The sequence below is a fragment of the Psammomys obesus genome, unplaced genomic scaffold (genome assembly GCF_907164565.1).
Source record: "Psammomys obesus unplaced genomic scaffold, mPsaObe1.curated_primary_1811, whole genome shotgun sequence".
NCBI classification, from domain to species: Eukaryota; Metazoa; Chordata; class Mammalia; order Rodentia; family Muridae; genus Psammomys; species Psammomys obesus.
The window spans coordinates 49,807-73,632 of record NW_026594418.1 but is presented as its reverse complement, the minus strand read 5'-3'; the positions used below and the strand labels follow the sequence as shown (position 1 = coordinate 73,632).

Sequence of the window (23,826 nt, the reverse complement as noted above, 5' to 3'; positions counted from 1 at the left end):
CTCACTCATATAGACATACAACATAGGACAAACCCACTAAAATCTGTACATCTAAACAAACTAAACAAAAGAGAGCACCCTAACTAAAATGTTCCATCACCATCCTGAAAGGCAAAGAGGATGGACATTAGAAGAAGAAGAAAACAGGAAACAACCTAGGAACCTTCTACAGAGGGCTTCTGAAAGCTAGAAGAAGAAAACAGGAAATAAACTTGGAACCTACCACAGAGGGCCTCTGAAAGCCTCTGCCCTGCAGACTATCAAAGCAGATGCTTAGCCTGATGGCCAACTGTTGGGCTGAGTGAATGGAATTTTATGTAAGAAGTGGGAAATAGTAAGAGCTGGAGAGGACAGGGTCTCCACAAGGAGAGCAACAGAACAAGAAAATTTGAACACAGGGAACTTCCCAGAGACTCATACTCCAACCAAGGACTATTCATGGAATAACCTAGAACCCCTGCACAGATGTAGCCTATGGCAGTTCAGTGTCCAAGTGGGTTCCATAGTAATGGGAAGAGGGACTGCCTCTGACATAATCTGATTGGCCTGCTCTTTGATCACCTCCCCCTGAGGGGGGAGCAGCCTTACCTGGCCACAGTAGAGGGCAATGCAGCCACTTTTGATGAGAACTGATAGACTAAGATCAGAAAGGAGAGGAGAACCTCCCCTATCAGTGGATTTGGGGAGTGGCATGCATGCAGAAAGGGGAGGGAGGGTGGGATTGGGAGGGCAGGAGGGAGGGGCTTATCGGGGGATACAAAATGAATAAAGTGTAATTAAAAACAAACAAACAAAAAAAAACACAAATTAGGAAAAAAAAAGAAATCATGGCCTCTTTAAAACTCCTCAGATCTATGATTTCATCATAACCATGACCTGCACCAATAGCAGATATGTGCAACATGGTTACTGGGAAATTTGAGTGTGATTTTGTCACCCAGGCCACTCCTCCTCTATCTCTGGCAGCACAGTTGTTTGAGATTAGCCCATTGTTTTGAAATAGATTCTTTTAGCATTTTTTGATACTGGTGCCATGTACAGCCTCCTCCAAGACTTCCCTGCTCTGCCTGGGGGCTCTAGCACTTACCTACCCTCTTAAAAGTCCTCAGAATTCCAAATGTAAACTATCTTCAGCTAAAAAAAACATCACCCTTCTGTCAGAGCATGAGGCAAACTATAGTTAGCTGCTGTGCATAATCTCAAGCAACCTCACCTAGGACTGAAACAAAAAATATATTCTTGTAACACTTCTCTGTTTTTAAAGAAGCCAAAATTCTCACTATAGGTCTGTAAACAACAAAAATTATAACTGCCATATGGAGTGGTAATCTCTGCAGGTATGACTTCTCTTCCTGTGAGGACTATACCTGATTTTTTCTGTGGGTTTTATAGCATCATACTCATGTAGAAGTCAATGCTATGAGAAATTAATTTTCTTAGATTAACACAGTAGGCAGAGATGCATAAACTTCTGGAACTAAGTCCAAGCCATGGCTCTTTGCCTTGTCATATATTATCCAGTTAGAATGCCAGTATCTAGAACCACCCTTAGAGTGGACATCAACAATCCATGTCAGAAGAGATATGTTGAAGTGGTCTCTTCTGGGGGTTAAATGCATGACTCAGGGTAGACTCATCAGGTTCCAACTCTAAAGACATTCCTGGAGAACAGCACATTCTGAGCATCTACAAAAAATGTGTTACAAATCTAGAGACTATCTCTGGTAGTTTACCTTGATTCTGTACTCTGGTTACTGGTAATTGTATAGTCGATCACAACAGAACACCAGTGATAGTAATTGTGAAGACTTTTCAGAAGATCTGTTTGTAAGGGCAGGAGACTTTTGTTGAATTTGTGATACCATCCTTCTCTCTGAAGAATTGGATGGAATAAATGGGTTGGGAAGATAATCTGTTGCAGACTTTCTTCTTGCTTCTTGGCCAAGATCATGAATACTGATCTACTGTGTATCAACTTGCTGCCATGCTAAACAAAAATCTCAGACATTCATTTTGTCACTGCCAAGAAATGTATGATTTTCTTAAGTGCATAATGTAGAGAAAGAATGGAAAGAGTTATAATTGTGTCTTGAACAGAAAAATTGTGATGTGGTCAGTGTACTTTCTGTAGAAACCCTGACTAGCTCCTAAGCTGGGGTCTGCATATGGTCTGCAAACAGAGGGAATGCAAGAGGTATCCATGGAGAAACAAATTAGGGTAGCCTTTCAGTGTCTAATATAGTAAGTCATTCACATTCCAAACAATCAGAACAGATTTAGTTCCAGATTCCAAATCTTATGGCGTTGAATATTGTAGTTGAGAAATCTTATGCCAGCTTGTTTCACAAAGTCTCAACTTTCTAATGTATAAAGTGGGGATCAATACTTGTACAGAGGCTATTAAGACATTTTGAAATAGATAAGCATTTTCAGCACATTTGCTTGTTAAATATCTCTCTCTCTTTTTAATAATTAATATTTCACTTTGAATTGTTTTTCTTTGTGAGATAGAAAGTTCTCAACAATGGGAGAGTAATGAAAAGCTGGAAACCACCTATGAGCATGCATATGGAAAAAACATACTGACTCCCAAGATTTTCTTCGGCAAATAAAACCAACTTTGACCGAGCAAATCTGACCAAGGAATCTTCCTTTCTGTACTCCCTACCGTATACATAAATACCATTTACACACATTGGAAGAACACTCACTTTTCTCTTTCTTCCAATTTTAATGATATATATATATATATATATATATATATATATATATATATATATATATATATATATATCTTTTATTTTGGATTCTTCAGATAATGGCATGGATGGACTGGAGATCAGAAGCTCAGAGTGTAAAGTTACCTTTGGCAGGTGGAAACCAGCGAATGTGCTATCAGCAGTTAGTTCCCTGGGAACACTCAAGGGGACGGTGTTGCTCATCCTCAGCACCTCATGGATGACAGCATTGGTGTAGGGCATGGACTCTCGGTCGTCTGTGCTTGGCTGCCTGTCATGGCCAATCACTTTATCAATCTCAGCCTGTACTTTCTCTGCAAGAAAAAAAAGGGGATGCTATCAGCTTCAAAGGTTAGTATTTTCTCCTGAAGACAGAACAGTTGTCTCCAAGACTTTATCTTTTACATTTCACCCAGTGTCCTATTTACAAAGAAACACCATGTTCATCTCCTCAAAGAACTGCTGTGAAAATCTGTCAGCTTAGCCGAACTCCTAGCAGTACCCATTTAGTCTTCTGGAAATAAGTTCTTTTCATTGAATGGCTTAGAAAACATAACTCCTAGATGTCCACCATATGGTTTCCCCACTTTCTATCATAATAGAGAATTCACTGTTGTCTAGCTAAAACATAATTTCCTACATTCCTTGTGGAATTTTGATTGTGTGTTCTACTAACTGCAGATAAACATAGCACCTTTAAGTGTACAAATCAGTATTTGTTAACTATGTTCATGTAACTGTGGAGGTAATTGCCAAGGAATTTCAATTGAAACTGAAATTTAATATCTATTGATACACTTAGGTTCCTATCTCTATTCAAGTTTTTTTTTATTATTTATTTGTTTTTTATTCACTTTACCTCCTGGTTGTAGGTCCATTCCTCCTTCCATCCATTCACTCACTTCCTTCTTTCCCTCCCTACTCTTTTCCCTCTCCTATTCCTATTCCTCAGCAAAGGGGAACTCCCTTTCTCATCCACCCGACCACATCAAGCTGCATCATGAAGACTGAGCAAGTCCTCTTCCCCAGTGATCTCATAAGGTAGTCCCACCAGGGGAAAGTGACCAAAATGCCAGCAAGTGAGTCCATGTCCTATGCAGTTCCCACTTTCTTTGTTATATGACCCATATGAGACCTAAGCTGCCCATCTTCTACACCAAAATAACAAGAAGTAACAACCACTGGTCATTAATATCTCTCAACATCAAAGTCATTAACTTCCAATAAAAAAAAACATGGGTTAACAGATTGGATGTAAAAACAAGACCTATCATTCTGCTGCATACAAGGAATACACCTCAGCAATAAAGACAGACACTGTTACCTCAGAGTAAAAGGATGGAAAAAGGTTTTCCAAGCAAATGGGACCCACGAAACAAGCTAGAGTAGATATTCTAGAATCTAATAATATAAACTTTCAACTAAAATTAATCAAAAGAGATGGAGAAAGACCCTTCATACTCATCAAATGAAAAATCCACCAAGACAATGTCTCAATTATGAATATCTATGCCTCAAATGCAAGGGTACCACATTCATAAAGGAAACTACTAAATCATCAATGACATATCGAACTCCACATATTAATAGTGGGATATTTCAATACCCATTCACTGCAATGGACAGTTCATCAAGACAGAAACTAAATGGGGAAATAATAAAAATGATGGACATCATGAATCAAATGGACCTAACAGACACCTACAGAACATTTCACCCAAACAAAAGAGAACACAACTTCTCAGCACCTCATGGAAACATCTCCAAAACTAACCATATACTAGGTCATAAAGCAAACCTCAACAGATATAAGAAGATTGAAATAAACCCCTGCATCTTTTCAGACAACCATGGATTAAAGCTGGAACACAACAATAACAGAAACAACAGAAAGTCTATAGACTCATGGAAACCAAACAACTCTCTACTCAGTGAACACTGGGTCAGGGAAGAAATAAAGGAAAAGAAATGAAAGACTTCCTAATATTCAATGAAAATGAAGGCACAGCATACCCAAACTTATGGAACACAATGAAAAATAGTGCTAAGAGGAAAGTTCATAGCATTAACTGCCTTCATAAAGGAATTGGATAGAGCTCATACTAGTAATTTAGCAGCATACCAGAAAGCTCTTGAACAGAAAGAAGCCAACACAGAAAACAATCAAACTCGGGGTTGAAATCTATAAATTGGAACAAAGAGAGAAAAAAATTCCATGGAACAAAGAGAAAAAAATCCATGAAACCAATAACTGATTCTTTGAGAAAATCAACAAGATAGACAGACCCTTAGCCAAACTAACTAAAAGGCAGAGGGAGAGTACCCAAATTATCAGAATAAAAATGAAAAGGGGGACTTAACAATAGATAATGAGGAAATTTAAAAATCATTAGGTCTTGCTTCAAAAGCCTTTATTCCACAAAATTGGTAAATCTAAAGGAAATGGACAATTTTCTTGATAGCTTTCATCTACCAAATTTGAATCAAGATCAGGCAAACAGTTTAAAGACCTAGAACCCCTAAGGAAATAGAAGTAGTCATCAGAAGTCTTCCAAAAAAAAATCTCAGGACTAAATGGTTTTCTCACAGAACTCTGCCAGAGATTCAAAGAAGATCTAAAACTAGTGTTCCTCAAACTATTCCACAAAATAGAAACTGAAGAAACATTGTCAAACTCATCCTATGAAGCCACAATCACTCTGATACCTAAACCACACAAAATCTCAACAAAGAAAGAGAGTTGCAGACCAATTTCACTCATGAACACCAATACAAAAATACTCAATAAAATACTTGCAAACTTATTCCAAGAACACGTCAAATACATCATCCATGATCAAGTGGGCTTCATACCAGGGATGCAGAGATGGTTCAACCTATGGAAAATCCATCTACCGTATAAAGAAACTCAAAGAGAAAAGTTACATGATTATCTCATTAGATGCAGAAAAAGCTTTTGACAATATGCAACACAATTTCATGATGAAAGTCTTGGTGAGATCATGGATACAAGGCACATACCTAAACATATTAAACATATTAAAGGCTTTATACAGCAAGTGGATAACCAAGATCAAGTTAAATGGAGAGAAACTCAAAGCAGTTCCATTAAAATCGGAGACAAGACGTTATTCCCTTTCTATCTACTTTTTCAATATAGTACTTAAAATTCTAGCTATAACAATAAGGCAACTAAAGGACATCAAGAGGACACAAATTGGGAAGGAAGAAGTAAAAGTTTCAATATTTGCAATTGATGTGATAGTATATAAAAGTGACCTCAAAAGTTCTACTGGAGAATTCCTATATCTGAAAAACACCTTTAGCAAAGTGTCTGGATACAAGATTAATTTAAAAAGTACCAGTAGTCCTTTTGTGCACAGAGGATAAATGGGCTGAGAAAGAAATTATGGAAACTACACCCTTCACAATAGCCACAAATAATATAAAGTATCTTGGTGTAACTCTTACCAAGAAAGTGAAAGACCTGTATGACAAGAACTTCAAGTCTCTGAAGAAAGAAACCAAAGAAGATATCAGAAGATGAAAAGACATTACATGCTCCTGGATCCATAGAATTAACATAGTAAAAATGGACACCTTATCAAAAGTAATCTACAGATTCAATGCAGTCCTTATCAAAATACCAACAATTTTCTGTACAGACTTTGAAAGAATAATTCTAAACTTCATATGGAAAAATAAAAAAACCCAGAATAGCTAAAACAATCCTATACAATAAAATAATTTCTGGTGGTATCTCCATCCCTGAGTTCAACTACACTGAAGAACAACTGTAAAAACTGCATTTTTCTTATGTTAGAAGTGGGAAATAGTAAGATCTGGAGAGAACAGGAACTCCACAAGGAGAGCAACAGAACCAGAAAATTTGAACACAGGGGTCTTCCCAGAGACTCATACTCCAACCAAGTACCATGCATGGAGATAACCTAGAACCCCTGCACAGATGTAGCCCATGGCAGTTTAGTGTCCAAGTGGGTTACATAGTAATGGGAAGAGGGACTGCCTCTGACATAATCTGATGGCCTGCTCTTTGATCACCTCCCTCTGAGGGGGGAGCAGCCTTACCAGGCCACAGAAGATGACAATGCAGCCACTCCTGATGAGACCTGATAGACTGAGATCAGAAGAAAGGAGAGTAGGACCTCCCCTATCAGTGGACTTGGGGAGGGGCATGCGTGAAGAAGGCAGTGGGAGGTGGGGATCAGGAGGGGAGGAGAGAGGGGCTTATGGGGGGATACAAAGTGAATAAAGTGTAATTAATAAAAAAATTAAAAAAAACCAAAAAAACCCCTGCATTTTACTGGCATAGAAACAGACTCTTCTCTAATCTGTAGCAATCGATGGAATCAAACAGAAGCCCTAGAAATAAGCCCACATATCTATGCATACTTGAATTTGACAAAGGAACCGAAACCATCAATGGAGAAAAGATAGCACCACCAACAAATGTTGCTATTCTTATTTGATGTCTACATGTAGAAAAATAGATCCATATGTATCTACCTGCACAGAACTCAAATCCAAGTCCAAGACCTCAATATAACACCAGATACACTAAATCTATTAGAAGAGAAAGAAGAGAACAGGAGACAACTTCCTAAACAGAAAACAGCTCAGTCCTTAAGATCAACAATTAATAAACGGGACCTCTAGAAACTGAAAAGCTTCTGTAAGGCAGAGGATTCTGTCAATAGAATGAAATGACAGCCTACAGATTGCGAAAAGACCTTCACCAACTCTATACCTGACAAAGAGCTAATATTCAAAATATATAAGGAGCTCAAGAAATCAAACACTTATAAACAAAATACCCCAATTAAAAATGGTGCACAGAAATAAACAGAATTTTCAACAGAGTAATCTCAAAGGTCTGAGAAGCACTTAAAGACACATTGAACTTCCTTAGTCATTGGGGAAATGCGAATCAAAAATGACTCTGAGATTCCACTTCACACCTGTCAGAATGGCTGAGATAAACATCTCAAGTGACAGCCCATGCTTGCAAGGATGTGGACAAAGGAGAACAAAAGAATTACTTTGAACGTGTCACAGTGCCTTTACACATAAGCTTCACACATAAGCTTTTACCACAATTTGAAAAATGGTTCATGACATAAGAAACGCTCACATCGCCCACCTGATAAGCTCTTCTCTAATGTGTGGTGTGGGAATAAAACAATGGGATGGGTAGACAGGAAAATCCCTGTTGAGACATATACAGTGTGGAAAAACCTTGAATGCATCACTCTGTTACATCTCTTGATGGAGAGAATGGCCTCAACTTCTCAGGAAAATTTTAGGAGAATTTAAAACATCTAAGGGGTTAGTGTCTGAGAAGATTCTTCTCAAAAGCCAAGAAATTGAAGTAGTACATTTGTGGTAGAGAGAAAGCCAAATAGCGCATATAGAGCTAAGAATAAAGGCAATGCCAATGGAGAAAATGTAATGTAGGGAGGTGTAGAAGGGTTCTCTTTTATTTGTATGGAAGCAAGACCTTCAATAAATGCTGATTAGCCTGTTAGCTGAGGTCAGAAATATCGAGTGAAGCTCTGACACTGAGAGAGAACTCTAGGACAGTGAAGTGAGGGAGATTTGTCCTGGATTCTGAGAAAGTTGCTCTCATGAAATTCGCGGTGAGAGAACAAACAAAATGACATATGTAAGATAGATAAATGTGTAATTAATGTATAAGCTAGTCAGGGAATTATCCAAAGCTTATGGCCTAGGTATTTATTTATAAAATATAAGTTCTCTGAGTCATTGTATAGGGAGCTGGGGTGCAGGAAGACACACCAGCATCTACAGGGAGGCGCCATGAAAAATGGATGTGGTTGAGTCTGGACAGACAGAGGTCACATCCATAGGATGCCAGTTATCAGACTGAAGCATCTTGGTGATATCCAGGGCAAAACAGGGTGGTGGTTATGCAAACAAAGAATGGGCTAATTGGATTTCCATGGGACAGTGTCACTTTTTGCTGGAGCCTAACACAATGACAGTTTTCCCCAAGAACTGAAGATCCTTCATAGTGTAAAATTGGATTTGCTTCATAAACAAACTCTGCACCCACGGCTCATCAGAATCCTGACAGAATATGTGAAGGCCATGGCCAGTTCCCAAAACACCTCATCTCACAGCTATTCCACTTCATCATTCTAGCTTTTGGCCCCATAGAAACAACAACATTCAGAAGCACCATTTTGCTTTGTCTAGTGCATTCAGCACACAATTACCTTGCATGTCTGGGTTTAGAGTCAGGAAGAGCAGAGCCCAGCGCATTGTCGTGGATGTTGTCTCTGTTCCGGCAAGTAAGAAGTCCAGAGTGCTGCAGATGAGGTTTTCTTCATTGAAACTTGTAGAAGTCTTGTCTGGGTACTAGAAAAGACAGTGCGTATTTTCTTTTTCTTTGAGGACCTGCTATTTATTTATTTCTTTAATTATTCTCTTATACATTACATCCTGACGGAATTTTCTATTCTCTCCACCTTTCTCTCATTTCTGCTCTCTCCCAGATCCACTTCTGCTCAGTTTCCTTTCAGAAAAGACCAGGACTCCCAAGGATATCAACCAAACATGGCAAAAGATGTTACAATAAGTTTAAGTCCAAGCCCTCATATCAGAATCAGATGAAAGCCACCCAGTAGGAAGAACAAATGTCCCAAATAGAGGCAAAAGAGTCAGAGAAAGCCCAAACTCTTCAACTTTTCCCACAAAAACAAAACAAAACAAAAACAAAAAACCCTCCTAAGCTACATAATCATAACATGTATATATAGAGGATTTGTGAATATCTCAAGAACAGGATCATGAAACTGGAAAATAAATTGGGAAGTAATCTTTCAAAATTTCAAACACACACACACACACACACACACACACACACACACACACACACGCACACATATATATTGACCACATTGGTTAGTGCTGTTCTTCCTTTGTTACAGGTTGATCAAAAGCTCTTGAGTGGATCAAAATCAAGAGAATTGTTTTCTTATGACTATAGTTTTGAAAAATCTTGTTAAAATGGGAAATAATTGGAAACAGAATCATTTCCATTCATGTATCTGTTACATCACTAAGTCACAGCATGAACTAGAGTTCTCAGTTTAGATTTCTCTGCTTCAATTTTATAAAGTGAGAAGAACACTTGCGAGGCTTATTCTTGGTTGTCAATTGGACTACATCTAAAATTAACTAAAATCCAAGTTGCTGGGTATACACATGAGGGTTTTTTTTTAATTAAATAATTTAAAGTGGGAAGACTCCATTTAACCAGATCTTTGAGGTGTAAAATTCCATCTTAAATCTGGGCTACAACTTATGGTAGCAGCCTATATAGAGGACATGGAAGAAGAGAGTTTTTCCTCTTTACCTGTTTGCTTTTATTCTCACTGGGAAGGCAATTTCTTCATTGACTTTAAAGCTTACATTTCCAGGATTGTGACATATACTGAAGATAAGCAGAGACATATAGCCCATGGGGTGAACAACTAATGGTTTCTTGGACTTCTATTGGTAGACAGCATTGTTGGACAAGTTAGACCATGGACTGTAATATACGTGTGTGTGTGTGTGTGTATGTATGTGAACAAATGTTTTTGCTCGCTACAGAAATTAAATAAAATCTCCATGTTCACTGACTGTCCTATTCTCCCATTAATTTTTCATTGTCAAAACCTCTTGGGAACTAAGTGTTGCAGCTCTGAAGGAAAAGGTATCCTGGTATTTGTAACACAAGGAGTATCACAAAGTCACAACACACAATAATCCTCATCCAAGAAATTTATTGGGAAGGCAAAACCCAGAAAGATGGCTGCTTCTGCTCAGGTGAGAAACAGCAGGGAACTGAGCAGACAGTAGTTTACACAGAGTTTCTTGTGGGACAGAGCTTTTCAGAACGCAAATTTCCAGGGTAAAAATTGTTGGAATTTTAATTCCTGACCTTGGGGGAGCTCAGGGTTTGGTTTGGATTGGATTGGTGAGTTTTCCTGTTCAGGGTGGATTTTTTGTGCTCAACATTGGGCAGGTTTTTATGGCAAGCTCAGGAATGGCTGGGTTTCTTTGTTCAGGGATTGATGGGATTTTTTTTTCTTGTAGGGTGGGCCTGGTTAGTCTCCTTCCTTGGGGCTGGGAATGACCATTATAGCCCTTTAGGGCTTTTAGGGAAGTTTGTGGAGAGGGGCTTGGACACTTTTCTGCCTTTAAGGTTTACAAAGTATAAAAGTTTACAAAAGGAGTCTACAACAGGGAAAGCTTTCCCTGCCACTTGAAGTTTCATGAATAACCAAGACATATCAGTTGTTCCTTAGAATGTGGTATTGTCTTTACAACTTTCTCTGAAAGAAACAATTTGTTAATGTTGCTGCCAATGTTGATGGTCTCATATCTGAACTCCATATGGTGAATAATTTGCCTCCTCCTCTAGAGATAAAATATTTCTTCTATTGAATTATGGCAGGAAAATTAAATAAAAGAGGGTGGGCAGGCATTAGCACTGTAAACTTTGTCAGAGGAAGAACCTGGAATCCAGTGTGTCAGAGTCTATGACAGATGCAGTAATGTGGGTTAGTCAGAGGCCTACTGAGGACAATTAGCATTATGATCTGAATCTGAAACATCTCCTACAGTCTCATGCTTGGAATGCTTAGTTCCTACTTGGTGGAACTCATTTGGGGGTTCAGGAGGATTAGGAGGTGGAGTCCATTGGATGATCCATCACCAGCAGAGGTACTCAAAGGTCTACCGAGGCTCTGGACTGTGCTTTTGCTTCTGATTCCTGTTACATCATGGTGGGAAGGCTTCACCACACCCTTTGCCACCATGAGCTAAGTAAGCTTCTCTGCCATTTCTTCTCAAGAAAAATGAATCAATGTTCCCCACCTCCCCGAAATTGTGAACCAAAATAAAACTTCAATCTCTCAAGTTGTTTTTGCTGTGTATTGTCATAATATGCATAAGTAACACAAACATACAACCACTACTTTCTGGCCTTTATGTCACTGGAGAATCTTGATATGGGGTCAGAGGAAGGCAATGGTCCATGCCAGACTTTGGAGTCAAACTCCAGCATTAGGTTAAACTCAGGATGGACTGAGATGTGGAGAGGGACTGGCCTTCGACCAGCTCATCAAAAACTAGAGCTCTTACTTTTACTTTGTGCATATTTTCTTCACGTAAGGACAAAGTCCAAGGAGGGGCATAGAGGTCCGATATCTGACAGTTTTAGCACTTCATGCCAAGCAACATTGAACCTTGTTCTTTTAGTGGGATTCCTGGCATACTGCATTATGCATTCATAAAACACTATTCCTGATTTATATTCCCAAATTGTGTTAATCAGTGATCTACAAAGATGATGGCATATTCATTTTATAAGCTGTGCATATTATTGATAAGCTAAAATTGACTTTGCATGTGTTACTAACTTGAGAGAGGAATATTACCATGAATTATTCTTATTAGCAGGGAGTCTGACTAGAGCAAAAGAACCAGAGAGAGGAGAGGTAAAGATGGAAGCAGATGATGAGAGAAAGTGCTACAAGCTTGGCACTGATGATGAAGGAACGAGCCATTGCAAAGGGTTTCAGTGCCCTCTGAGAGCTTGGAGCATCATGCTGATAGAATTTCCATAATGCTCAGAAAAATTTCAGCTGGCCCAGGGGCATAGGAATTCATCTAGTAGTACAATAAGTACAATGTTATACCCTTAAATATATGGCAACATGATGCAAGATCAACTGGAAACTTGTAAATCATCATTTTTTTTTCTAATAAGACCCAGGCACCATCTTCCTCACCTTTGTCATTTCTGTAAGGAAAGCATCAATGAAGTCTCTTGGCTCAGCAGGATTCCAATCTTTCCTGTGATTGTCTATCATACAGGAAACAATCAATTTCAGTTTTTCCCAGTTCCTGAAAACTGTTTGATGTGGTCCAGGAAGATATGTAATTATAGATGGTAAGGCATTGTAGAGCTTATAAGGAAAAATAAGAAAATATTTGAGAAACCATTGAGTAAAATTTCCACATTTTAAAAACAATCTTGTCCTTCCCATTGTTTCATCTGTTGGAACTTTTGGGGCCATCCTCGTTTCTGGTTTCCCTCTCACCACTGCGTATAAGTGTGTTTCAACTCTGCCATGCAATATATATGAAGCAACATGGCACTTTTGGTGATCCCAACTCCTTCTTCCATGGTCTACACCATCATCTCTCCTATCTGTATGCTACATACTACTTAATATTTTTTTTTTCGGATTTCGCCATTACTGCCTTCTCAAAACATTCAGTGAATAGTTTCCAGAGAGAACATGTACCAATGTGATCTCATGGCTTCACTTCTTGACTTGCATTGCTCTAAAGCTGTCCACTTCAATCAAAGCCAAACCCATGCTTAGTGTCTGCAAGCCCTACAGAGACGGAGCCCTCCAAATCTTCACCATTGTCCATGTTTCTGTGAATAGCATAAACATGTTGGCCTCTATGATCACATGGAGGGTATTTATCTTTTAGGTCTATGCCTTTGTATTCAATGGGAAAGGAGAGTATCTCTGAAATTGGCATGGGTCCCTGTCCTTCAGTTCATGAAAGTAATGGCCAAATGTCCTATCCTGGGAGTTCTACCACTTGATTAGTCAAAGAGATGGGCATCTTTCCCCCCCCCCATTTCTAATATTTTGACAGGATTTATTTTCCCACAGGGAAATTATGGCTATTACGTATTATGAAAGTAGCTGTGAATGCTGGTGTCCCCAACATGATTTCATTTGTATATGGTAAGATAGATGTTGGATAAAGTTTCAGTAATATGTAATAAGAAATATAGCACAGTGCTATGAAATCAACAGCACATAAAATTAGTCAGATATGTGTTTTTCTTTGTTTCTTTTCTAACTTCAGGTTAGCTAGCACAATATTAATATTTTTATATTATTAATAACGATAAAGTAGCCAATATTTATTATTAATAATATTATTAACATAAAGTATGCCAACATTTAATATTATTAATGACATTAAAATATGTTAATATTTAAAATTACTAATAATATTAAATAGTGTTAATATTAGATTCTTTACTAGTGAAGTCACATTCTGTCCACTTAATAGCATTAAAGACACAAAGCATTCTCCAGAGGTCTGGTGGACTCCTGTCTATATTGCTTGCATACTTTTGTAGCTGGTTTCTGACATCATGTTGCATTTTTTTATATGTAGAGTGTAACTGAGAAAAAAGGACATTTGTTTACAGTGCCTATCAAAGTGCCTAATGTAAGTGATCTTTCCAAGAATGTTTATTATCACTCTATGCCACCCTTTGTTCCCTTCTAACAATGCCTCCCACCCCCAATATACATACTTAGAAGTTGTCTGGGCACTCACTGAACTCCACTGACTTCCTAGGCTCTGCTTACTAGGAGGAAAGCAATGGAGCTTCTGGACTTGCAACTACCACAAGTAGGAGTTAAAACAAGTACACAAAATAGTGTAGACAATGGGTGCAACTGGACTCATTCTTTATGCTCCTTTTTATGATTATAAGTCATCCTAACCAATTCTGTAGTTTTTAGTGATAGCATCACTGAACTTTAGGAGAAAGTATTCGTGGGGAGAGGATAAATAAGAACACATGTGCTTTGGTGTGCATCATAGAGAAGTTGATGCAAGAAACAGAAGGTGTTAAGGAGAAAAGATGGACTTTTGAAGGACTGATAACTACTTCAGATTCATTCTGTCTGGAACCATTGTGTACAAGCAACTGGTAAAGCTAAGACATCTGCAAGTATTATTTGCACATACTCCAGAGGAATGTCCTAGTTAACATAGCCTGTGGCAATATACACAATATATATATGAAGAAACAGGCTGGGAGGGTGTCCAGAGTTAAAAATCTTTAACTCTGGAACAAATGAATCCAAGCATAACTGAAAATAAGTTAGGTGCTGCCCAAAAAGTTCAGCGTTTTCTTATAGAAATGATCAGTGGATTGAAAGGGCATTCACATAGGCAACTGAATTCAATACAGCACCTGGACAGCAAACTCATTAAGGTAAAAGAATAAGTCAGCAAGATCAATAAGAAAACCAGTACGTGGTTGGAAAAATCAGTAACATGGAAGACACATGCAGGGAAGAAACTGAGGTTTGGAAGAAAACAAAAACAAATGCAAATGTTAACATATTAAGAGTTTGATGAGCCAAATGAAAACACACCATGGAAAACATTATCAATAGAATAAATTAAATAGAAGACTATAGGGCATGGAGGACAATGTTGAGGAAACTTTTCATTCAAATATCAATCAGAAAAAATAATGAGCATAACCACAATGCTTAAGAACTCCGGGATAAAAATCAAGAAACTAATTCTATATTGAGATAGTGTTATATGCAGAAAAAGTTATCATTCAACATTAATGATGAAGGACAGAGGAGTTGGCTCAGCAGATAAGAATACTGTCTGCTGTTTCAAAGCATATAAGTTGAATTCCTAGTGCAAAATTTCTGGCTCACCGCCATCTGGAACTTCAGTCTCAGGATACCCAAGGCTCATTTCTGGCATCCAAATGCATTATACAAATGGAGGTACAGAGATACATACAGGCACATCTCCCATACACACAAAAAAGGAATAAAATTTTAATTAATTGGAAAATAAGAATATTTCAAGAAAAGTATGAATTAAGGTAGCTTAGCTCCACCAAGCCAGCAGTAGAGAAGGTGCTTAATGCAACATTATGCACAGAAGAGGAACAAAAGCAATGTCAAACATGAGTCACAGGAAAGACTAAATTTCATTTAAAAAATGGCTGCACTAATGAGAGAGACAAAGGCATCCATTGTGATAAACACACTTTCCAATCTAATCCATTGGAGCAATAGAGGATTAACAAAGAATAAACACTAACCAGAAAAACAGCTGTCAAAATTATAGCAGTTGGTAGGGGCTGATAAACAATTGTAAAGGTCAATGGCTCCAACACACCTAACAAAACAGCCTGGATGAAGAAACCTATACTAACATTGTATTTTTTTTTCTAAGAAACACATATTACTTTCAAAGGCACCAACAGATGAGAGTTACTAAAGAGAACATGCAATCCACCAACCCAGAAAAAAAAAATTAAAAGCACACTGTTCTAATTATTCTGGTATTGGAGAAGGTACATTTCAAATCCAAACTAGCTGAAAGTGACTTTTAACAAGGCACTGAAAATTAGTAAAGAGAAAATTCAATAAATTAGGACAATTGTAATTAAGAATACTCAAATGAAATACAGTTCTTCCAATTTAACAGAATTAACAATAATGATGGTAAAATGTCAGGAGAGTTCTGAAGTAATAAATAAGGGTCAATTCAGTAAACTTTTCTCATCTTTTGATAGCTCCTCTACAGACAAAAATCAAAAGAAAAGACAGAGTTAAATTATATTGAACATCAAATGTCTTTAAGAGAGAGCTAGTTGGTATTCCATCCAACAGAAACACACACATAAAACCTTATTTGATACAGAACACATTCTAAATGCCCAATTAAGTCTTAACAGATACAAAATAATCAAAGTTATCTGTGAACTGAACAAGGGCAACAGCAGTAATAGCTAAGAGACATAAATCCTATTCAAAGCACTGCAGGCAACTAAGGGATGTTGAGAATGAGAGTAAAAGTCTTTTGCAGGAAAGACCTCACCAATTGGTTATCCAACACCAAGAGGTCAACCTTGAAAACATACATAAAAGTAACATTATACAGACTGAGAAGGCTGTATTACGTATTTAGAAATGTATGTACATACATATATATATATATGAAATAATAATAAAAATTTGATGTTGTGAATATCAAAGGGAGTAAGGAGGACTTCTTAAAAATATCTGAAAATAGAAAAGACAGAAATGATATAATTATATTGTACTCTTCAAAAATACAATAAATGATTTTTAAAAAGGAGACAATCCTTGTCAATTATAACATTATTTGTTTTTTAAACATTTTATTAATTCTTTATTGAATTTTATATCAAGCACCCAATCTACCTAATTTTCCCACCCCTTTGTATCTACCATCTGACCTTGCAACCTCTTCCTGACAAAATTAAAACAAAATGAGTTAGAATATTAAAAAAAAATCAAGTCATGGAAGTGTAGTGTATCACAGTGTGTGCCAATTTGTCTCATAGTATACCTTTCCCCCACATATCTTTACTTGAAAGGTTCTTTGCAGTGAGTCATTGTCTGGTTCCAGGCTTCTGCCTTCTGCCTTCTGCTACACTAGCTATACTGGAACCTCTAGGATATCCTTTAGTTGCCCTGTGTCATGGAGATTCTGCAGGACTGGCTCATTCACATGTTCATAAATGAGATAGATGTTGGGGTGGGCCAACTCAAAGCCCTGGATCAGGGCCTGGGAGGTAGCTCATTTGGTTTGCCTGCCAGCTTTCCTGCTCCTGCACCACCAGGACAAGCTCTCCAGCACTGCTCAGGGTAGCTCACCAGTGCTGAAGCCCACAAGGGGGCAGGATCAGCTCTCCTGCTCTCATGTCCTTGGGCAGGTTCCCCTGCACCCGTTGTGCTAAGCCAGCTCTACTGAACAGTCCAGAGGAGGTGCTGGGGCCCCAAGTACTGCAGCCAGTGAGGAACAGGACCAACTCTCTCCTAGTCATGACCTTGGGGCCAGCTCACCTGCCTGCTGCAGATGGCAGGGGGTGAGGGGGCAGAGCATCTCTCCCTTGTTCACACCACACCATGGCATATGAGGGGTGAGGCCAGCTTTCCTGAGCTCATAATCCTGTCTTACTCAACTTCTCATACCCAGACAGAGTCAGTTCTACTGTGCTGTCTAGGCAAGGTGCAGGGCCCACTCTCCTGTTTGCAGTTATTTGTTTTCAAAAAGTGAAATTTCTGCATATATGTGTGTATACCAATGTATATTTTAAAATAGTTTATATAGGGGGCTGGAGAGATGGCTCAGAGGTTAAGAGCACTGGCTGCTCTTCCTAAGGTCCTGAGTTCAATTCCCAGCAACCACATGGTGGCTCACAACCATCTATAATGAGATTTGGGGTCCTGACAGGTATACAAGCAGACAGAACACTGTATACATAATAAATAAATCTAAAAAAAAAAGATTGTAAAATAGTTTATATAAATGCTAGAAATGTTCTGTATATGCTATCTTCATATATTACAAATGGGTTTGTCCCAAATTTAACTTTTAAGACATTATATATTAACTTCAAAGAGTCCCCAAACCAAATAAAAAACATGTTTTTGCATCAACCCCAATCCAATATTTTTCTCAAAATATGCAGGGGAAGGGACCTTACCATTAACATTACTGATGCCTCCAAACACACGATTTCCTCTAGTAACTTCATCAGCTCCTGAAACTGACCATCTTTATACTCAAATCGCTTTCCAAAGGTGATGGAGCAAATGATGTTGGAAAACGCATTGTTGATCTTGAAGTGAGGATCAAAAGGCTGTCCTGGAGGTGGAGACAGGAGGAGGGAGGAGTCTTCAAAGATATTGGTTTGTTCCTCTTTCTTCCTTTCTTTACATCCTTCCTTCCTTCCTCGCTTCCTCCCTTTTATCTTTCTTTCTCTATCTTTCTTATCTCCCTTTATTTATCTTTCCTTCTTTTATAAAGTTTCTACTCTGTGTGACATAAAATATGCATAGTAAAGAATAATACAAAAGGCTGTGGCCACAGCCTCCTACATAGGCTTGACATGATTGAAAGACTTTGTCACTATTTGGGACATCACATAGATAAACAGACTTAATTTCAGTAGTTTGTTTAAGGAGCCCTTTATGTTGTTTAATTGCAGAACTCCTGTGCCAGGTACATTGCTAGATATTTATTCTTCAATCCTCAGTGCCCAGCACACTGAGGTACAAGAACAAGCTTGAGACAATAAGAATCTGTTTAATGAATAACATGGCCAGAGCACCCTGCACCACCCTGTGAAATGCCCACCTTCCTCCTCTCCTATGACCTCCACAAGGTAGAGGGCCTCCTCCTGTATGCGCTGCTCTAAGCTCTTCTTCCCTAGTCCAAAGTTCTTGAGCATCATCAGTGCAAACCGTCTTTGCTCCTTCCATGTCTGTCCACTGGAGAAGACAATCCCTGAAAAATAATATTATGGTATTATGATTCTGGCTGTAAAATAACTGAAAAGCTCTATTAGACAGATGTACAGATGAAATGAAGGGCAGATATGGAAATTCACAGCTTCTAAAGATGATCCCAAAGCAAGTGACTAACATGTTTGGGTGATTTGCAACAGCTCACCCTTTTTTAAATTAAATTTTTATTTTTTACATTAATTACAGTTTATTTACTTTGTATCCTAGCTGTAGCCCCCTCCCTCATTCTCTCCCAATCCCACCCTCCCTCTCTCCTTCATCTCCTCCCTGCCCCTCTCTAAGTCCACTGATAGGGGAAGTCCTCCTCCCCTTCCATCTGATCCTAGCTTATCAGGTCTCACCAGGACTGGCTGCAATGGCCTCCTCTGTGGCCTAGCTAGGCTGCTCCTCCCACAGGGGGTGGGGAGGTCAAAGAGCTAGCCTCAGAGTTCATGCCAGAGACAGTCCCTGGCATTTGGATACTGAGCTGCCATGGGCTCCATCTGTGCAGGGGTTCTAGGTTATCTCCATGCATGGTCATTGTTTGTAGAATCAGTCTCAGACAAGCCCCTGTGCCCAGATATATTTGGTCCTCGTGGAGCTTCTCTTCTTTCCACTTCTTACTAACTCTCTCTTCTTTCATATGATTCCCTGCACTCTGCCCAAAGTTTGACCATGAGTCTCAGCATCTGCTTTGATACACTGCTAGGTAGAGTCTTTCAAAGGCCCTCTATGGTAGGCTCCTATCCTGCTTCTCATTTTCTCCTACTTCCAATGTCCATCCCATTTGTCTTTCTAAGAATTGTTCTTCTTACCCTGGGTCCTCCTTTTTGTTTAGCTTCTTTAGGTGTACAGATTTTATTAGGTTTATCCTATCTTATATGTCTAGTATCCACTTACAAGTGAGTATATACCGTGTTTGTCTTTCTGCTTCTGGGATACCTCACTCAGGATGATCTTTTCTAGGTCCCACCATTTGCTTGCAAGTTTTATGATTTCCTTGTTTTTAATTGCTGAGTAGTATTCCATTGTGTAAATGTACCACAATTTCTGTGTCTATTCCTCCGTTGAGGGAAATCTGGGTTGTTTCCAGGTTCCAGCTATTACAAATAAAGCTGCTACAAACATGGTTGAACAAATGTCCTTGTTGTTTACCTGAGCATATTTTGGATATATGCCTAGGAGTGACATAGCTGGATCTTGAAGAAGCACTATTCCTAATTGTCAGAGAAAGCACACGATTGATTTTCAAAGTGGTTGTACAAGTTTACATTTCTACCAGCAATGGAGGAGGGTTCTGCTTTCTCTACAACCTCTCCAGCATATGTTGTCACTTGAGTTTTTTATCTTTGCCATTCTGATGGGTATAAGGTGAAATCTCAGGGTCATTTTGATTTGCATCTCCCTGATGGCTAAGGATGTTTAGCATTTCTTTAAGTGTTTCTCTGCCATTTTATTTTCCTCCACGGAGAGTTCTCTGTTTAGCTCCATACCCTAATTTTTAAAAATTTCTAATTAATTACAATTTATTCACTTTGTATCCCCCTCTAGCTCCCTCCCTCCCTCCTCCCCTCCCAATCCCTTCCTTCCTCCCACTTCTCCACACATGCCTGTCCCCAAGTCAACTGATAGGGGAGGTCTTCTTTTCCTTCCTTTTGATCCTAGCCTATTAAGTCTCATCAGGAGTGGCTGCATTGTCTTCCTCTGTGGCCTGGTAAGGCTGTTTTCCCCTCAGGGTTAGGTGATCAAAGAGCAGACCAATCAGTTCCTGTCAGAGGCAGTCCCTGTTCCCATTACTATGGAACTCTATTGGATACTGAATTGCCATGTGCTATCTGTGCAGGGGCTCTACGTTATCTCCATGCATGGTACTTGGTTGGAGTTTCAGTCTCAGACCCCTGTGCTCAGATTTTTTTACATACCCCATTTTTTAACTGGATTACTTGATTTGTTGCTTTTTGACTTTTTGAGTTCTTTATATATATTGGATATTAGCCATCTGTCAGATATAGGGTTAATGAAGATCCTTTCCCAGTCTGTAGGCTGTAGTTTTGTTTTGACAACAGTGTCTTTTGCTTTACAGAAGCTTTTAAGTATCATGAGGTCCCATTTATTGATTGTTGCTCTTAGAGCCTGTGTTGTTGGTGTTCTGTTCAGGAAGTTGTCTCCTGTGCCAATGAGTTCTAGGCTCTTCCACACTTTTTCTTCTAACCTATTTAATGTGTTTGATTTTATGTTGAGGTCTTTGATCCACTTAGACTTTAGCTTTGTGCAGGGTGACAAATATGGATCTATTTACATTTTTCTGCATGTAGACATCCAGTTGGACCAGCACCATTTGTTGAAGATGCTGTCTTTTTCCATCGAGTGGTTTTGGCTTCTTTGTCAAAAATCAAGTATTCATAGGTGTGTGGGTTTGTTTCTTAGCCTTTTATTCGGTTCCATTGATCCAATTTTCTGCCTCTATGCCAATACCATGCAATTTTTATTACTATTGCTTTGTAGTACTGTTTGAGATCAGGGATGGAGATACTTCCAGACAATCTGTTGTTGTACAGGATCATTTTGGAAATTCTGGGGTTTTTTTTGTTTTGCCATATGAAATTGAGAATTTTTCTTTCAAAGTCTGTAAAGAATTTTGTTGTTATTTTGATGAGAATTGCATTGAATCTGTAGATTGAACAGCTCATACTTTAATAATAACTTCTTATCTATTATATAATTTTTTTATGAGAGGAACTCTATACGTTTATTACCACCTAAGAAAATGTCTATTTCAGTTAGTGAAACACTGAGGCATAAGAATAAATTGAAAAGTAAACTTAGAAAGACAATATGTAGTTGTTCAAAGTCAAGTTTTTATCTTTCTAAAACTCCCACTTTGCTTTTTAGACATGGAAGGCTATTTATATCAAGGAGTACCAGGAATGTACTCATGGATAGTCAAGGCATATTTTTATATGAATGCTAGAAAGGAAATAGAGAAGAGGTATTATAAAACACAGACTTCATCGGAACTAGGAGAAGACAAGGAACAGGGCAAGGATCTTCCACAGAGGATCTCTGAAAGACTCTACCCACCAGTTATTGAAGGAGATACTGAGACTCATAGTCAAAATTTGGGCAAAGTGCAGGGAATCCTTATGGAAGAAGATGGAGATAGAAAGACCTTGATGGGACAGGAAACCCACAAGGAGAACAACAGAGCCAAAATACCTAGGCCCAGAGGGCCAGCAGAGACTGATTGTGTTTCAGTCCCTACCAACTTTTTTCACTTTTGAAATTTTCATAGATGTGCAATAATCTTGGTCATATCCCTTCTTCACTCCCTCCCTCCAGCTCTTTGCAAATATGTGTCCATTTTCCATACAAATTCATGTATTGTTTTAAATAACCACCTGAAGTCAAGAGTGCTGTTGATTAAACTTACCATCATTTTTAAAGACACGTTTTCTGGTAGGTATAACTGGGCGACTCAAAAAGCTTTCTTCTGTGTGAGTGAGAGCTTCTTTGATTAAGGGCAATCCACTTATGACCACTGAAGGGATGTTACCAAAATCCAGGCTAATTATGTTTCCATACTTCTTCACAAACTGAAAGACATTTCAATATCCACAGCTGAGTGTGCCTGTGTCCGTGTGTCAAGGGATGGCAGAAATGGATTTGTTCCATTGGCACCTGTGGAGATGTCTGTATGACACTGTGAATGGAGGGAATCCATTAATCAGTGGAAGTATTTCTGAAAATGTTTCCTTCTCCTCTGAACTAAATTCAAATTCAATTAAACATGGAATGTAGTCTACAACAAATATCATTATAAACGAGTATGAATTGAGTGTGAAGAATGGTCATGAGTATGAGGAGTTATTTGGGAGACAACGATTGTGTCCATTAAATGCACAATGTACAAAACACGGTTGTTTTAAATGACAGTGTGTGAGCAAAATTGAAGTTTCTTTTACCTGTGTGCTCAAGGTTCAGAACCTCATCTCTGCCTTTTTTTCTACCTGTAACAGTGTTATCTTGTTTAACTGCAATAGTGGTATTGAAGGCAAGAGTTCAATTGCTTCAAGTACCTTAGGTCCTCTACACCATCTCCATCTCCATTCATTTTCAGAAACACTTCCATAGATCAAGGTACATCCTTCCATTCACATTATGATACAGATATCTCAACACAAGTCCATTGAACACACCCATGTCTGTCATCCCTTGACATACTGACACAGTTAATTTCAGACCTGAAGCCATAAGAACAATGTCAACAGATATAATGTGGAGGTCTCATTTAAGAATCTTGCACCCACATTAAACACACAGCCTAGACTCAGTCTTCCTCATGTCTTTCATATATACTCCTTAATAACATCCTTTGAAACCATCCAGTGAGAGCTGTCTTCTTCACAGGGGTAGAGCCAATGAGTGCATGTCTTTTTTTCTTAAGAGATATCAGTAATAGAGTTATAAAAACTAAGTACATTTCTAATTTCTTGTGTGAAGGCCCAATGAAGAAATCCTGGAAACAACTGAAAATCTGGTTCAAGCTTACTCACTCCTTACTGACAATGTGTAGCACCCAGATTTCTTGTCTGAACTTGAGAAGGATACAGAGGCTAAGTCCTGAGATGAAAGACTTTCTCCATTTTATCAGCTCTTTCCCTAACGAATCGTTCTAGTTCAGTGGAATTACATTACTAAGCTATATATTCTTCCTAACCAAGTAAAGATGAGCAGGTCAGTTATCTTCTAGAGCTCTAGCCTTATGATTCTCAATGGGTCAGTTCTGTTTGCAATTGATTCCTGTGGACTAAATGGCCCATATGATATCTCAGAATATGCTGTAAGGCAGGGCATGCTTTTCATGGTACAAAGTCAAGTAAAAATATAATAATAATAATAATAATAATAATAATAATAATAATAATAATAATAAT

General features: G+C 38.4%; 1 protein-coding gene across 1 annotated transcript in view; it reads right to left on the bottom strand.

The window, feature by feature from the left end:
* The window catches only part of LOC129685409 (cytochrome P450 2J4-like), a 49,519-nt gene that overhangs the window by 13,519 nt on the left and 12,174 nt on the right, over positions 1 to 23,826 (bottom strand). Inside the window, exons 2-7 of the mRNA XM_055618952.1 lie at positions 22,323 to 22,485; positions 18,744 to 18,893; positions 18,091 to 18,251; positions 12,563 to 12,739; positions 8,996 to 9,137; positions 2,865 to 3,052 (exon numbers count right to left, since the gene is read on the bottom strand). Of these exons, the coding sequence (XP_055474927.1) occupies positions 2,865 to 3,052; positions 8,996 to 9,137; positions 12,563 to 12,739; positions 18,091 to 18,251; positions 18,744 to 18,893; positions 22,323 to 22,485 (981 nt within the window). The remainder of the gene's footprint in view (positions 1 to 2,864; positions 3,053 to 8,995; positions 9,138 to 12,562; positions 12,740 to 18,090; positions 18,252 to 18,743; positions 18,894 to 22,322; positions 22,486 to 23,826) is intronic.